General features: G+C 57.2%; 3 protein-coding genes across 3 annotated transcripts; 2 read left to right on the forward strand and 1 right to left on the reverse strand.

Moving 5' to 3' along the window:
• Positions 1-8,258: 8,258 nt before the first annotated feature.
• Positions 8,259-9,206, forward strand: GLRG_08719 (uncharacterized protein; the record flags this gene model as incomplete). Its single annotated transcript, XM_008099269.1, has 2 exons — positions 8,259-8,321; positions 8,898-9,206. The coding sequence occupies 2 exons, from the start codon at positions 8,259-8,261 to the stop codon at positions 9,204-9,206; spliced, it is 372 nt and encodes a 123-aa protein (XP_008097460.1).
• Positions 9,207-11,292: 2,086 nt separating this feature from the next.
• On the forward strand, positions 11,293-11,520 carry GLRG_08720 (uncharacterized protein; the record flags this gene model as incomplete). The annotated part of the gene is made up of 1 exon (XM_008099270.1): positions 11,293-11,520. One exon carries the CDS (start codon positions 11,293-11,295, stop codon positions 11,518-11,520), a length of 228 nt encoding a protein of 75 aa, XP_008097461.1.
• Positions 11,521-13,033: 1,513 nt separating this feature from the next.
• GLRG_08721 (WD domain-containing protein) lies at positions 13,034-14,422 on the reverse strand (the record flags this gene model as incomplete). Its single annotated transcript, XM_008099271.1, has 1 exon — positions 13,034-14,422. One exon carries the CDS (start codon positions 14,420-14,422, stop codon positions 13,034-13,036), a length of 1,389 nt encoding a protein of 462 aa, XP_008097462.1.
• Positions 14,423-17,629: the final 3,207 nt, after the last annotated feature.

Here is a 17,629-nt window from a genome sequence, read left to right on the forward strand (position 1 = left end):
ACGACAGTCGTACTTGCCGCTACACTTGACTATCCCGATAAAAGCGTTCCTGTCAGGGTACCGCTAGCTGTCGGGCAGTTCCCATGGCACCTCCTCCTCCACGACACAACCAGGCCCAACTTTTATATGTGTTGGATTGTTGGACAATAACTGTTAAACGATCGGGCAATAGCCTCTTGACCAGGGGCTCCCCGACCCTCGGGTCTGGCAATGCTAGCACTGCTAGCTTCTGAGAGCCGGGGTCGCAACCAACGCAGAAAAACCAGATTTGAACACAGAAACGATAACTTTTAGAATAAGGATGCGGGCGCGAGAGAGAGAGAGAGAGAGAGGCACATTCGGATCCCGAAACCTTTTTCACTCCCCTGTACCCTTCTTGGGCAACTCTCAGCCGGGAAGCCCCGCCGAGTGCGAGATCAATCAGAATGCCCTCGACTACCAATTAACACCGCCCATCCACGGACGGCGGAAACGGCGCAGGCGGACGACGGGCGATGACTGTTCCTCATCTCGGAGCTGGCTCGAGTCACCGCCCTCCAAAGCCCCAATGTCCGGAGCCCTGAGATTTCTTCGAGGCAGGGCCTGGACCGGAACAGCCCGCACGCCAATCAACAACCACGGCACTAACACGGCGGCGATGCACTCCAATTGTACACTTCAGTTCACCACGACGAGGCGGGCGGTTTTAGACAAGCGCTGATACCTAGCACGATGCGTGAGTGCGGCCCAACCCAGTCGACAATGCGGCCAGCGCATGGCGGCCCGGTGGTGGTAGTGAGTGAGTGGCGTTGTCATGGAACCCCCCAAGCACTCATTGCATGGCTGGAGAGCTCGATGCGGCAACTCGTAGCAGTCAGCCCAGCCTCGAATCGCCGCCTCAGCTCAACGTTTGCCACGGGAAAAGCCTACACATCCTTGTCCAACTCTATTCTGCACGCCGGGCTGCGACAGTGGCCTCAGCGCCGAGCCCTCGCCTCTTCTGTCGTGATAATGCCTCATCAGCTTGACCGCGGCCTTTGCTCTGGAGTAGGGGCGGACACTCGCTCCCTCTCGACGCAGACCCTCCTCATTAACTCCCCCAATCAACCGGCGTTTGGATCCCCTTGAGGTTGGACAGATGGGGAAAAAATTTCACCATCCGGATCAACCTCCGCAGTGCCCTCTTCATCTCCCTTCCGAATGTGTAACGGATCGATCGATCCATGGCCTCTTGCAGCGCCCGGTCTCGGTGGTCCGTTCTTTTTTTTTTTTCTTTGCTTGTTGTGCCCGCTCTGGGCCCTAGTTGCTCTTGCGCTGTTTTACATTGGACGCGGGACACATGTAAGAGACAATCATAACAAACAAAAACAGACTCTTCTCTCTCGTACGGCTGGGAGGGGGGTTATGTGTTACTTGGCAACTGAGCTAGCATCTTGCCCGCCCAACGCCCGCAGGGAGGCGGCGCTAATAGCATTCGAGAAGACGTCTCTGGCCGAACGACTGCCCGTTGTCGTTGTGCCCACACAAGACGTGGTAGCATACCTAACTGCTTATGGTACGGTACGGTACGTATGGGGTTGGTGATCGGCATCAGACCATTGCACCCGTCAACCAACATGGCAAATTTGACCGTCCAACCACGCAACGGGTGCTGCAGTAACAGCCAGTAATAGGTACCCTCCTGCACCGAAGCAGGGGCCGTCTCACGCATTCCCAATAGCCAGTCTTGAGACAGGACGAAGTCATCAACTCGGACAAAGGCAGGCCCGCATGCTGGGCGTCGACGGCTCACGTAATACAGTGTCTGTCCACTCACCCCCTTGAACCACGGGCGCCAGCAGGCCGGCGATGACGTCAGACCATGTTCTCGACTTTGTACGGGTACCGGTTTCATCTTTTCCAGGCTGGGGTCCAAAAACGAGGACCGCGGCATTCCATTCCAAGTTCCTGGGAAGGAACGCTGCGCAGGCCCGTGGGTTCGCGTCTGGCAGTCACCATCAGCAGAAACGCTGACAGGAACAGCAGCGAACCGACCCGGCGTCCCAGATGTTGTCGGTCTGACGTCCGGGAGCCCGAGACAAGCTCGTGCGGCGTCTCTCGTCCCGTGTCGGACGACGAGGAGCAGAGCACCTTTGGAGGAACCCGTACCTTTGGCGAACGCGAGTCCTTGATCGGATTTCCGGGACGGGCGATTCAGAATTCCCTCTAGAGCGGCAGACGGTCCAAGGCTTTACGAATCGAGGCACAGACAGCGATTCGCCAAACTGCTGCTGCCCGTAGGGGGGGGGGGTGAGCAATGGATGTGCCAGTCACGGCTTGACACGACCGTACGTCGTCGAATCTTGGGCGGCTCCCCGTTTCACCATTTCGGTTGGCCTTGGTCGAAATCAGGCCGAATGACACGCTGTGCCATTCCTACTGGGAGTGAGTCAACACGGGGCGGGCCAGACCGCAGGACTGCATTTTTGGGGGGTGGACGGTTGCCAATCGCGGAAGTGCCTCGAGGAATGGGATTGTATCTCGCCTCCTCGCTGCATTGATTTTGCCTCATGGAGATTGGTTGCAATTCCAAACCGACACGGGCCACAGGTGATTTTATTTTTATTTGATTCTTTTTATTTGATAATTTTTTTTGTTGGGGACGGTTCCAAACACTGACCATGTCGGGTGGTTTCATCCCGCTTAGGGTTTCCTTCTGGGCAGGTGATGGTTCGATGTCGAAGGGAATATTGGCCCATATTCACAAGACGTTTTGTGAACGAGATCTTATCCGCCATCGTCCTGCGGCCCGCTGACTGGGAATGATCCTAGCAAGTGGGCCACAGGGTCAGGAAAATGTTCCGTCTCCTTTTTTTTTTTTTCTTTTTTTTCTACCAGATGGCCCCCGTCTGCGAGCCATATGATCCTACGCCGGGCGGGGCCATTAGTGGGTGTTGCGGGCATCCAAAGAGAGGTTTATTTTGGGTTATAATTTCATGACTTTTAATGGGTTTCTTGTTTCTTGGGTGCCCGTCGTTCATGTTGGCGGCCTGTCACTGTAGCCCATGCAAGGCACACACACACACACACACACACACACCCCCCCATGTCTTGCAAAGTTGGGCTATTTCTTGGGCTAGCGGAGGTGGAACCTCGCTAGGTAGGTACACCGGTGAAGATGTGGATTCTGTGAAGAAAATTTTGAAAAAATAAATATAAAAATAAAAATCAGCAAGCCACTGGCTCTCTGGCCGGGCTGCGGCTGGAAGCAGGAAAAGACGAGACGAACTGAGCGAGACCTTGATGTGTCGGGCATGGCGACATCAGCGAGCGTCACGGGCCGGACACGGGAGGGTTGGAGGCTGGACCGGCGGCAGATTTTGCACGTCGATTAACCCAGCGTACCACCACCCCCACCCGTCCTTGCCGGCAATTACATGTACGTTCCAGAGCAGACAAGACACGAGCCGTACGTGGGACTAGCGGGCCTGAAACATGCCCTGCCTCCCCCCCCCCCCCCCCCCCCCCCCCATCAAGTGTCGAGACGCCTAAGAGAAGCGTATCGTGTATCGGGCTCACCAATACACTGCGTTGTGAAGTATCATCAACTCTTGTAGGTATCGAGACGAGAGGTAGGCGCACACCCCGAGCTCTGCGAATAGCGTGCACCGGTGGTGGGGGGCCCTACGGTCCTGGAATAGGTAGGGAAGCTCACTCGCCGCCTTGGGCTGGGCTGGTGTGAGTGGATCACGGGGAAGATCTCCCGGGGCATGGGTGGTGCTTCGTTCCGGGTGCAGCTTTGCGCTTGGCGACAGGGCAGGCCAGTGAGATGCCGTAGATGGGCCCGAATGAATGAATGAATGAATGGCATGATCCCTGGACTCTCCTGCCGTGGGTATCACGAAGGCGTACGGATAGTAGTATAGGTACACCTTCGGACCAGCTGGAAGCGCGGCTCGTGTGAGGGAGAGTAAGGAGGTGGGGAGCACGGTGTTAGTGCAACATTGGGTTGGGGGGGGCAGCAAATGAAGGGTCATGTCTGCATCACAAATTCCTGTGAGGACGTCGTTCACAACACAGGGAACGTTGGTCGACTCGGCAAGGTGTCGCGGGTGTGCGTTCTTGATGTTTGGTCCGATTCAAATCGGGGTGCCCACTCTCATCTCATCGCGGAGGGAGGGAGAGGGGGAGGGGGAGGGGAGGGGAATAAAAATAAAAATAAATAACAAAGTCTGCGTGATACGCGGCCTCCCCCTCCGTCGTGCGCCGCGAAACCAGATCTTACATGCCTTCTAGGGGCAGGTGGCTGGCTGTAGAAGGCCTTCCCGGTTCACCGGTACAAGGCTGACTTGACTCTGCCGGACGGACGGTTGCACAATGGCGGAAAGATGCTCCGGCAGGGCGGTTGTGGATGGTGAGGGCTTGCAAGTTTAGCGGACGTAATTGGAACGTGTAGGTTGCACGGGGAGGGGGTCATTAGGGGGGGGGGGGGGGGGTCATTCAGGTGGATCAAGATGCAAGATTCGAGAAGGCAGCAAAAACAAAAGGGGAGGGAGGAGGCTGCCCTGTCTCTCCCACGCCTGCTGTGCAAGTGTCTCCCGTGAGAAGTATACACGGCTGTCAGGAAAAGTAAGCATGGTGAGTGTCGTTGAGCTGGGACCAAGGAAGCTCCCCTCCCCTAAGGGGGAACCTGGACAAGAAAAGGCCAAGGGAGGGGCGGATGGACGGGAATAACGGGACAGGACAGGGATCGCGGAGCTGTCAACGCGGGATGCCGCAGCGCTGGGACCACTTTCATAAAAAAGAAAAGAATCTCGAGAAGAAAGAAAAAGAGAGAAGAAACAAAGCCTTCTGACCCCCTGACCCGATTTACAATGTACTTTATGAGTCTACGAAGTACCTAGTTCAGTGGGTGTTTTTTTTTTTTTTTCGCTTACAATCTTCCTCATCTCGTCGCTCATGTGAATCTACATTGCATGGTTCTTTGGCATTCCAGACCCTCCCCACTTTTCTTGCTTTTCCTGTTTCTCTCTCTCTCTCCTCTCTGCCTCTCTGTCATTAATGAGACCCCTATACTCCGTAGAGTACCTATGGTTCCTCCCTACCGACTTGACTTTCTCGCTTGGCTTCATCGACGGGTACCTGTCAACCTCGGAAGCTTCCAACATTTCATCCCCGGGACGCGTGGAGTCTCCTCGTCTCGGCCCCCCCCCGGTTAGCGTTCCCCGTGGCATCAAGGAACGATATGCACGGTACGTTCATACTGTGGTTTCATACTGTGTTTTTTTCGACCGTGTTGTTATCATTGTGTACCTGTGCGACCTCGAGAGGGACACACCTTGCACATGTACCTTGGTTGGACTGGTACGTGTGTACACTATTTGTGTTGATGCCATGGTACCTAGCCCGCCGAGTCTCGGTGTTTGAGCTTGACTCATCGTCCATGTGTGCCCGCCCGCCGAGAAAGCTCTCCAAGATTTGCATTTGTTGTCTCCCCGTCAAGGGAGTGCCACGGCTCGCCGCTCTAAGCCAGCCAGTTCTGTTTGCAAACCACCGGCCCAGCAGCTGGGAATCCCACGGCCGAGACCACGCTGTCTCACCGTCCGGCCCCTCGTCACTGTGCCGTAATTGTGCGGTGATCCGGCTGCCAGACCGACATCTCCCTGTCTGTTTGTAGACCCCTTTGCACAAATCAAGCCGAAACGGAGAAACAGCGCGGTTCGGCAGTGCATCTGTCTGTGTCCGCCGTCATCGCCCCATCCCGACGCGAGTGCGACCATGGCTCGATCGGTCATCCGTAGGGCAATGCAACGTACCTACCTAGTACTACTACGGTAGTACGTACTGGTATGTGGTCCCCTCACGTCCCGGTGCGACGGCCGACGTGGAACCTTGGTACCAGATCGTGCCATAATCGTCCCGTCGCCGCAGTAGGTACTATACTGTGCGGCTCTCCTCCCTCTGCTGCTGCGTCACCATCAGTGGGGACGAAGAGTCTGGGCCCTTCGACGATGGCTCCGTGGAACAATGGCGGCGCGTACCTTACCTAAGCTCGGCAAGTCCAGATTGCTTCACAGCGCCGGGGGGGCACAACTGGGGAACACAACCCCCCCCCCCCTAAATCCGATACGGCCTGACGGCCTTCTCTTGTCGCGCGACCGACCGCGCGGGTGGGGACCCTACGATGCGCTGTCCAAGAGCACCGTCATAGGCCGGGAAGTGCCGGCGAGCACCGGAGACTCGCAAGCCCTCGGCGGCCGGGTGGTTGCTGGCCGCCGCTCCGTGGAGTGCACGTATCGACGGGCGTGCGTGCAGTTTTGGTGCGCCCCGCCTGCAGACACAGGGTCAACCCAGCCTCCCGACTACGTAGTAGTGTACCTAGTCCCTCGATAGAGCGACACCTTTTGTGCAATCGCACTGCCATCACAACAGCTGCTTCATCGGGCGCATCCGTCCTGGGGCTGGCTGGCTGGCTGGCTGGCTGGCTGGCTAGTCCACTAAACAAGAATCCTGATCTCGGTGCGCCCCTTCGGTCCACCCTGCGTACGTGTTGGCCGTCTTTCCTTCACGTACCTACCTACCTACCTACCTACCTACCTACCTACCTACCTACCTACTTGCTTGCTGAGGTACTGAGGTCAGTGTTGGACGACTGTGCCTGGCGCCGACGAGACCTCGAGGGATGCTGCACGTGGGGTCCAGGGCAGAACAAGATCGGATCGGCCAAGTTTCGGCCGGTCCTGTTGAGACACGTCAAAAGACCGACCTTCGTCAGCGGCGGCGCTGCTGCCCAAGGCTCGGTAGCGCCAACGATCTGCGCCCGCCTCATACACACGCACACGAAACGCAGGGGGAGAAAGGGAAGGGGGGAAAAAAACAAGAGAAAAGGGAAACCTGCCTCTTGAATCGAGGCATCGAGGAATCCAGGGGGGTGCTCTCCCTACCGATCCGACAAGGCGCAGGTCGGCGATCGCTGCACTTGGGCCTAATTCAGACTGACTCGGAACCAACATGGGGACGGGGCGTCCAAGACAACAAGTGCCTGGTCTTTTGGCGTGGGACGGCCAACTGTCTGGCCGACGATTCGTTGACTCCAGCCTCTCTCCCCACGTCCAGACGGCCCACGACGCTCTTCAGCGGCCCGCCGCCTTGGCACAACTAAGGTCCGGCGCACGCCGCGGCAATAAGGCATTCGCGCATCGCTGCCGTACACGGCCAGGGCGCCGGACAGAGCCCAAACTCTGTTCTGCGGGCGCGGTTGCGGGTCAACCGGGGGGGTTCCGCCTGCGCTCTTTTGGCTGGCTTGGTTTGGGGGGGGGGCGATCAGCGGGCCGCTCAGTCGCTCTATCACTCGCGGGCGGCGGGCGGCGGGTTGCGTGTATTGGAACCCGTGCAAGGAATACCATCGCCGAAGCAGGTTTTTGGGTTCGTCACGTGGCCGCCGGCGGACATGAGCGGCGCGGAGGGCTTGCCGTCTATGGCAAAATATGGCCGGCTCGCATGCGATGCGACGCCGCGAACGCCGCGAACGACGCGAACGCCGGCGTCCCTGTCGCAGGCTCGCGGCGTTCGCGGCCCCCCCCCCAAACAACACCGCATGCTTTGCCGAGCGTCGCGACGGCAGTCAGGCCAGACCCTGCCGTCACGGCGTGCTTGCGTGCGTGCGTCCTGGCGTTGCGGGCAGGCCCATCAAAAGCCTATCGCGTTGTGCTACGAACTCATTGGAGTGGGACGAGACGGGAACAGCCAAGGTTTTTCTTGGTCAAGGCAAGTGGCGATTGGGGAAAGGTTGGCACCCAGAGTGCGTCGGCAGTCACATCAACCCTTCGGGCCCGATGTTTGTTAGCCTTTGAGCCAAATCAAATGCCTCAATTTGGGGGGGGGTTCTATTTCGGTACGCCTCCTCGTGTCAGGTAATGTTCCAGGCCGTGTTGGCCTGATGGGAAAAGGTTAACCGTCAGGTCGTCCCATGCGAGTACACAGCGGAAACCCCCTTCTTCGTCGTATCTTTGACTTTGCCAGGGCACACGGCTCGTTTCAGGAAAACAGAGCCAAAGCTCGAGCTTCCCGGTCCTTCTCGTGTCGGACATCGGCATCCGGAAGACTCGGAAGCGTAGCAGACGAGCCGTCGCTGCCGGGGCCGCTCGGATCGGACGGCGCGCAACGTCCTCGAGAGGGGGGGAGGGGGGTGTTGTGCCGTGCGCGGATGACGGTGTCTGGCCTGCCCGGACGAAGCTTTCCGTCTGCAGGCGGCGAGACGATGTCATCCGATCAATGAGTTCGGCGTGGTCGTCAGAGGCATGCGGGCGGCCGGCGCCGGGGCCGGAGGCCGGCGCCGTTACGTTCGAGTGGGGGCTTCGCCAGTAAGTCAAGCCACAGCCCAGCAACGACTCCCCAAGGTTGTGACTGATGCCGTTGACAGTCGTTTGCGTATGCAGCTGTAGTTCAAGTGATGTCTAACTCGCCAGCTGCTTTGGTCATGGTGATGGTGGCAGAGCCTTTGTGTTCTGCACTGTTTTTGGAGGAGAGTTGTGCGTGCGTGCGTGTGTGTGTGTGTGTGTATACATGCAGCGATTGGAAGGCTTGGAGAGCCGGAACGTTATGTATACTACTATGGAGGTTAGTTATCCCAGTCATCTTGTGTCCTCTACGGGAAGCTTAGACGTATGTATTAGCGCAAATGCAATGTTTATCCTAGTCTATCTCATCTTGTCTGTACAAGGGTGACCGGGATGCTGGTCTTAATAACAACACAAGTTTTCGCTCTTACTACAAACATAGTTTACACTCCTAACAATAGCATCGGTTTTCAAACATGCCGCCTTCTATTTTTATTACGAAACCTACAGCCATACAACAAGATAAGAAACATCAGTGACAATTGACACAGACGACCACTGAGAACGGCAGGGACACCATGCCGATGATGTTTTTCGTAGGTGAGGCTCGTGGGGCTGCCGGACCCCAAGAAATGCCTCGTCGACGGAGGGAACCTCCTTGCAGAGGCGCCAGCCCTACTAGATGAGGTTCTAAACAAGCTCAAAGACAACGCCAAAGTGTCAGGGCTTGACAGATCCCACCCTCTCCTCCTGAGCAGCGAGGACGACCCCATGGGCTACGTACTGTTGACACGATTCAAGGAGCTGAAAACGTCTCTGGGTCATGAATGCGAAGCGAAAGAGGATATAGCAGCGTCCACTGAACAGCTGTGGGATGCGATCAAGTCAGAAGAAGGCTCAAACGAGTGAGAAACAATCCCACTTGGGGTTCCACCCGGCAATGTGCCTCTCGCTCGCCAGTATGGTCGACATTATAAAAGATCTATCGGACGAGGACCTCCAGAAGCTGGTGACCGACGGGACGGATGGTGCCAACGCGATGCGAAAGCTTATCCAGCGGCTTGCTACTGAGGATCGCCTCCGGATGGGAGGCATCCATCACCACCTTTCCACGACAGTGGGCGCGTCCCTGACACGTAGCTGAACCTGAACGTCCTGGCAGAGAGAATCCAGGCTCTCAAGGACGAGCTCAAGGCGAATGGAAAGCATATATCGGGTGAGCGTATCGCACACGGGATCGATCTCGAAAGAAGGCATTGGCCATTAGCCGGGCCGGGAGACCGACAAGAATCCTCGAAGCAAGCTCTTGGCGCTGCAGTAAGGGAAGGCCGACTGGGACCAGCAGACGGCTCGGTTTCAAGAGGTCATTTCGCACGCAGAGACTGACCGGCGCGAATTTGAGAGGTTCGTCTCTCGAGCAACGGATTCCGTATAGCAAAGTGGGGATGATCTAGCCGACGACGACAAGACAGGTGGCAGGCAGCCCTCTCAAATCTATGTCGACCTCATGAGTAAGATTCAGTCTCTCAGAGAAGAAACAAACGCCCTCAAGAAGAGGCCGTGGATGCAGCATCCCGTTTGGGCCAAGAGCGGGCGAGCCTCGCGGGGTCAATCCGGCGCAACAAAGTGATGACCGAGATGGATAGCAGACTCAACGAGACGGCAACTTCCAACGTCAAGACACTGGCCGACAACGCGGAAAGTATAAAGGAGCTTTAGAGCGACTATCAGTTGGCGAGGGACGGTATCCTTTACAGCCAAAGCGCGTTAATGGAAGCCAATGTGAACTGCACCGCTTGAAGGGCCACGTTTGAGATTGCCGAGGGGAGAGCCAGCCGACAAGACCGCAGCTCTCGAGGAGGCTCAGACGTCGGGTGACAAACCAGGACGAGACAATAGCCAACTTGAGCGAGATCCGATGGAAGCCCGGACTTCGAATGATCCCACAAAGCAAACCGTAGTTAATAAGACTGAAGTTCTTAAAGAGTCTCGGGCCCATGGTGATACCTTTGCGGCCGTCGACGGCCAGCCCAGGCCTTGGGTTGTTCTCTATGGGACGGCAGCGGCCGACAAGACGAAGAATACAGCCAGCAGCCCATCGCCTCCGTGTTGGTGGCGATAGTCTCACGGTTAGTCTGTGGAGCAACGGCTGTAGCCTCGTCCTAGTACGCAGTTGAAGACGCTAGGGGTTTCAAGGTGACGGCGATAGTGGACTATGATCATCACTTCACTCATTGGTCCTGGTTTGATGTAGAATGCTAGAAGTCCTGTATCGCCCTATTAAAGGATGTGTATGGCCGTGATAATCTTTGTTTGATTCCTTGCGCGCATGTGTAACTGCTACTACAAGACTTTTCTAAATATGTACTATTAAATGTGTACATAAGGGGTAAGTTGCATGTTGGTACTAACCATACTGAGGTAGCAGAAGACCACTTATCCATGGCTACACTCACAGCTTCTTCCTTTTATAGGGACTCCTTATTACTCGCATTCTACACAATCCTTTTCGAAGCCCCCCCTCCTACTCAATTTTCAAATCCTCATCTCACCAGCAACTCACATCAATAATTCACGCCAACTCACAACAACTAAAACAAGCTTCATACCCACCTTGTTACATTTGGGACGTGGCATCATGAGCGCACACGACAACAAGCCCGGGGCAGCTGCTACTGGAGGAAACCCTAAAATCACACCCTCGACCAATGAGACGACTGCAAAGGTCAACCAGGGGACGAGAGCGGCCAACTAGACGCCCCCAAACTCCTGAGAAGATGAGGTTGGCGAAACTTCTTTGTCTACCGATCAACTCTGGTTGAAGACCCGAGAGCACAAAGACGAGCTCGCCGGCGGCCAAGCTACTCAACAAGAGCTCGACAAGCAACTCCGTGAGGAGTGGGCCTGCCACGGCCTTGCCCCCCGCCGTTCCTGCCACGAACCCCCCAAGCAGGAGGGGGGCGCAACCCAGAAGAAGCAGAGCAAGCCATCGGCAATGGTTCCCATCGTCAGCACGCCACTGGGCTCTACGTACGGTGGAAATGCAGCTGTCTCTACTTCATCCGCCCCGCAGGCTGCTAAGAAGCCTCTGGCCGCCATGGAGAAGTACATCGAGTCGACAAGGGGACACTTGTCATTCTTCTATCAAGATCTCGGTCTCGATCCCAAGATGCCCGAGCCTTCTGCGCCGCCGTTCGAGGTTGCTGAGGGAAGAGTTGGTTGAGATCATCGACTTATCTGCCTTGAGAGATATCAGGGAGAGCGTCGAGATGATCAACAAGAGGACCAGAGGACGACGAAGCTGGACTACATCCTGGAATACGGGCTTGAAACCACCGCCAAGTACGGCTCGGGCATTGATCTCCGAGAAGGGCATCTTGGATAGCGTTCGCAAGCAGTAGGATGACCACACAGGGGGGGGGGGGGGGGGGGACTGTCCAACAGGTTGCAGCAGACGAACGAACGAATTCCGACAACACAGGGCTGGAGCGGCTCCGAGACTGACTGCCAGGCGGCTGGAGAAGGTTCAAAGCTGAATTGAAATTTTCAGCCCACCAAGACTGTTGTCCTGAGACACTTGTGACTCGTGATGCTTGTAGTGTTGGTGCCATCTCTGATGCATGGTTTGGGTACAGGGATACTTCAAAAAGCCCTCCCTTCCAAAATCAATACTTAATTAGTCTTATAATGCAATCCGGACCGCAGCATCGTCAAAAGGCTCGCGCGTGGTTCGCTTGGGATGGGGACTGATTGGCCCGGAGCTATTCCGGCTCCTTCCCACCGCACCCATTGCGTCCACACTTCTCAGTGAAAACATCAACCTACAATCAAGGGTTTGAAAGAACTATCAACCACCCTTTTCATACGCTTCAAACCAACCCTTTCGTTCGACATACACAACTCCTGTTCGAATAAGCCAAATCTTGTGACCAGCGAGAAAGTCAAACAGCCATGGCTGGCTGCTCCTCAACCGCGTCCGTCCTCCCACGCGCCCCTTTGAGCCAATCCAGCTCATTCTCAATGATCCGGCGAACAGGAAATGGAAGATGTTCCAGCTCATCCAATACCATACCAGAAACCACTCTAAGCTCCATTATCTGTCTGCAGGACTATCGCATTCGACGCCCAGGCGAGCGGTGTTCCGCAATACGACGCGAACGGCCATTGGGGTTTATGTCCCGGCGACCAACATAAACGGCAGACACGGCGCATTCCTTTCCGACCTGGAATAAAGATTTAGCTCATCTTGTATCGCGTACCAGGCCCCTTGGGGCTACTTAAAAGGTGTACGAGAGCAGCCGGTTGACTTTGTTCCATGCACTTGGCCTGCTGTTGATTATTCTACCGCACTTCTGGCTAACCTCATCCCCCCCCCTGCTCTGCTCTACATCACCGTACCTGGGTATCGTCTGCCACGGACCGCGGGGTTACCAAGATCTATAAGAAACAAACTTGGTCGTCTCTAGTCTCCGCCCCCGGCCCCCCCATGGTGCTAAAGGCCCGCGCGGCTCTCCCCGTTTCCCGCCGACTCCAGCCTCGCTCCGCTCGTCAACAAGGGCCATCTTGGGCAGATCCCGCTCGCCAAGTCGGTTGTGCCGATGGCAGATGTCGCAGCCCGGAGCCGAGGCCCGACCGGCGACGCCTTGAGCGACAACATGCAATCTGTTGCTGGTGCTGATTCGGGTCACCCTTTAGATGCAGGCCGTCCTCGTGCTCTCGACGCCGTTGTGGTCTCCTCATGACACCATCACCTGCCAAGGCTTGACGAGCCCCTCGTCCCCCGTGGTGACGAGCATCTCCTCGACACCCTTGTTCTCCGACCCCGCGTCGTACCTCTTGCACCAGGTGATGTGGTTGATCTCGTATGGGCCGTGGGCGTTGGGCACCTCGGCGACGACGTGCCACCGACCCGACCCCGCCGGCAGCTCGCCGGGCTTCCTTGGGGTGGCCACCGCGCCGTCCCCGGTGGTAGCAGTCGCCCCCGTATCCGCCGATGCCTCGGGTCCCGTGCCGTCCGCGTCGTCCTCGCGGTAGACCGCGATGACGCTGTCGCTCCCGGTGCTGGCCACCATTCCCGAGGTGGCGCTCCAGGTGGCCGAGTAGATGTCGCGGGTGTGGGCCTTGGGCAGGACGGCGGTGCAAACCCAGTCCTCGCGCAGCGACCTCCGCATCGTGTTGGGGATGCCGCCCAGCCCGCCGCGGAAGGCGGCGCCGGGCCCGTCGTCCTCGTCCTCGTCCTCGGCCTGCAGGCTCCATATCCGTATCGTCTGGTCAGCCGAATAACTGAGCAGCCGCGGGAAGCCGCCGTCGTCCCTCGGCTTCTGCTCCCACTGCACACCCCAGACGGTGGCGTCGTGGCCCTCGAGCACCGCGACGCACACCCATTCGCCGTCGCCGTCCTCACGCCATATGCGGATCGTGTTGTCGTAGCTCGCGCTCGCGAGGACGTCAGCGCTGTAGCGCCTCCGCGAGTTGCGGCCAGGCACGTCGGGGCACCACGCAATGCCCTTCATGTCGCCGTTGTGCTCGTTCAGGACGGCGACCGTCTCCCACTCGTCGTCACCCTCGGTGACGCCCACGTCCTCCCAGACCCAAACGGTCTGGTCTCTGCTGCAGGTGGCGAGGTAGGCGCCCGAGGGGGCGAAGGAAACGCCCTTAATCTCCGAGTCGTGACCCTCGAGGACCAGCGTGAACTCCCAGTCCTTGTCGCCGTCGCTATCCGCGTCACCGCGGGGGCGCCGTTTCGCCGCGCCGCTGAGGTCGATCTCGAGAGGCTCCGCGGCCGAGGAGGCTGCGTCGCCGCCCGCGAAGGGGAGCTCGCCGTCCCAGCGCCAGAGGCCGGCTGTGGAGTCGAAGCTGCCGGTGACGAGGCACAGCTGGTGGGGAGGGAGGTTGGGCTTCCAGGCCACCGAGCGGATGGATCGCGTATGGCCGCCGGTCAGGATGCTGTGGGAGGAGAGGGAGGACAGGGAAAAGATCCTGACTGATTTGCCGTAGGCGGTCGCGATGAGAGGGAGGGTCGGATGGGGTACGGAGCACCACGCGCGCTCGTAGAGGTCGGGTGTGAAGGGCGTGAGAGGGAGCACTCGGACAGCCGAAGCCGGCGTCTCTGTGGATGAAGGCATTTTCACGGCGGGATGCTGGATTCACCCGGGCGAGTTTGGTCGGGGAGGAACGGGTCGGGGCTGGGAAAAAAGACAGCAACAATGGTCAGTCGAATGGGGTGGGACCGTCGAACTCGACTTGCGATTCCTTTGACGAGTCGGGCGTGATCTGTTGCTCGTACCAGATTATTGGTGATGCAATGCCGCACATACCCCCACTACACCCGCTGGCTTGCAATCCTTTTCCTCTGGGCTATGTATGGCGGGGAGGGGGGCCTTCTGCCCCGCGGTCGGGGCCCTTATCAGTGCTCGGGCAATCATTAATCCAGCGGGAGCGATCGCCCCCCCTCCGGCCCCGGAGCGGGCTCGCAAGGAGCTCGCCCCTCCTCTCCGGGTTGCCATCCGTCGCACCCCTGTCATTGTCGGGATATCACGCATCACCTTCGCCGACGTGCAACCTACTCACCGGCGGAACGCGACAGCAACACCGCCGGCGGACCTGCCCCACGAGCGCGAACGCAGCAGAGCATCGCGATGGCTTTCCTGCGCGACAGTAGGTCGTCTCGAGCAAATGGGCCTGGAACCTGTGGCACTTGGAACTCTTGGAACATCAAGAAATCGAGTAAAACATGGCTATAGAGCAAGCCGTGCCATCTGGACTGTCTCGCCATCATTTATCCCGGTGTAAATCCTGACTTGTGTCGCAAAATAAGGAACAAGCTTTGCTGACATCGTTGTGGCTGCACCGTCGACTACTCGTAGAGAAACAAGCCGGCCGACACGGACAGCAGCCGTCGGATCTAGATTTTTCGATGAGCTCTTTTTTGTTTCTCCCCATGGCTTGTCGTCTTTTCTTTTTCTTCCCTTTTTGTTTCTTCGTTTCTCCACTCTCTCTCCTTCTCGCACGCCTCATTGGAAGCAGTAGGATGTTTCGGGTTGCACGGCTTCGTTGATTTCGTTGGCAGGCCTGAGTGGGCGACTGACGGGCGTCTTTCTTTCTTGTGGTGTTAGTTTTGCCTTGGCTTGGAGACTTGGCGTAGCGAGCGACTCGAGACCTCCACCGTTTGGATGATTCCAAGTCAGATAAAGCAACAAACAATGTCTCCATCGTACGAGACAATCAATAGCCCGTTGAGACGCAGCATTGTCTCCTGGTTGGTTGGCTTGTGGAGCGCTGTGAGGACCAGGCCGCGTCAAAAAGCAATACATAGCCTGTCAGTCTGTCAATCATTTCGGCTATCCGTAGAGCGCCACCACGAACTTGAAGATGCGCCGGCGCCCCGACTTGTCCGTGTTGCGTCTCTGGTCAGCTGTCGTCTGGTGTAGGACAGGAAGGGGCTCGCCGACTGATGATCGTTTGGATGACTGGAGTGTGCGGGCCATGCTGCACACCGCCCGGGAGTCAGACCTCCTCCTACCAGTTAGTCGCTAACAATAATATCCCAGAGGCAACCCCTCAAGTTGCAGGTCTTCTCCAGCGAAGGCCGACGGTATGGACACCCACGGGTGACATTCTTTGCGGCCCAAGTCTCGTCAACATTTCAGGCCGGGGCTATTCATCTACACGGCATCCACACAACGGAAAACTATGCAGCTCGTCCCGGCCGGCGAGGAGAGTTATGATGCACGCACACGACGCCAGCAAACCTCCTCTTTCCACAACTACTGCTAGCTCGATTGGTCTCCACAGCCGAAGACGCTAGGGGTCAATAGAAAGGTCAAGGGATAGCCAAAGTGTTAGCCGTTTGAGCGTGACGACCACATGGCGCGACGGTCACTCTCAGACGTGTTTTGGCTTCTCTCCCTGAAGAGTGGCGCGCGCTTGCCGCTTGGCAAAAGAAACGGGGAGAAACACGCCCATGACGGTATGGAATGAGAGATTATGGTGGGCAGAATCCGAGTTCTGATCAACTGCAGAGAATCGGAGCACGAACTGCAGCCTCTGAGCACGACAACTTGTCGCTCCGTCCACACTTGTGCACCTTCTCCGGCAGGGTGGTCCTCCCATGCAACCACCTAGTTGGCGTATGCTGCTTGCCTGGCACTCGGATGAAAAAAAAAAAAAAATGAAAAAAAAAAAAAAACCAGGACACCTTTTTCCCACAACGAACACCGAAAAGCATTCTAGTTACTGATTACTGGTACCCGAGTGCCTGGAAACATACATATGCGCTGCGGAAGCCAGCCCTCTGGTGCGTCATCGACTTCAGCCGCTCATTCGGCGTGTCACCGTCCTATGCCCACTTCGTCACCAGTCCCGCGACAAAGACCCTGGGAGCGTTTAGCAGCAAAAGGCGACAGGCAAGAGGAGTGCGGCCCTTCGTTGATACGCCGGCCCTCCAGTCCTCTGCCCGATCATCAGCAGGGTCGCCAACCGAGACATTGGATTCAGTGAACGACATTGTACGTCGTGTTACCCGTCCCCCTCCTTGCTTTTTTCTCTTCGTCCTTGCATACCAGACCGACTACAGCCCCGTGTCGGTCACATGGGCCGAGCTGCGATATTGTGCGCCTAGGCGGCAGGATGCATTCAGGGAAGAAGAAAAGGAAGGGGAAGAGGGCCTCGGGCGCAATTGTGATGGCGGTCTGGAGGAGTTGGTCGTCCCGCGAGTTGCCTTATTGATGGCGGCTTCCCTCGGCAGAATACTTGAGTGCAGATATCTGGCCCGCCTGGTGTTGGGAACGGAGCAGCATGTACACTTCATGATTATGCTATATCCGTACCCTCGACAGTCCAGGCTTTCGCAAATCTTCCGTGGTCAGCATCCGCTTCCGTGCCCTGGCCTTCCCGAGGCCCTAGTGTGTTCCCCGTTCCCCAGAACCAGGACCGAGGCCTCAGGGTTTCAGGGTCGGACAGGTGGATACACTATTGTTATAGTGGTATGCCGTCGCAGCGTGGCGTACTTAGCCGCAGGCGATGCCAAGATGGTGATGTGCACCGCACCTCTTGTTCTTGCGCTGCAATATAAGTGTGTGTGTGTGTGTATGTGTGTGTGTGTCTGTGTGTGCCTACTAGGGCAGCCCTATGCTCGTCGTCGAAAGGGGTGTGCGGACAAGCCAAGTCTACATCAGTGGCGCATGCTGGTTGGTTGAGTTTGGGAGGGGAGATTCCAGTCGGTTTGCGTGTCCCATGAAAAAATCGACATCCGAGTCGAGAAGCCGGGTTGAAAACAGGACATGAATGGCCGACGTCGCCTTTGGCCACCACATCTCGTCGACACGATCCGG

This window comes from Colletotrichum graminicola (assembly GCF_000149035.1).
Source record: "Colletotrichum graminicola M1.001 genomic scaffold supercont1.40, whole genome shotgun sequence".
NCBI classification, from domain to species: domain Eukaryota; kingdom Fungi; phylum Ascomycota; class Sordariomycetes; order Glomerellales; family Glomerellaceae; genus Colletotrichum; species Colletotrichum graminicola.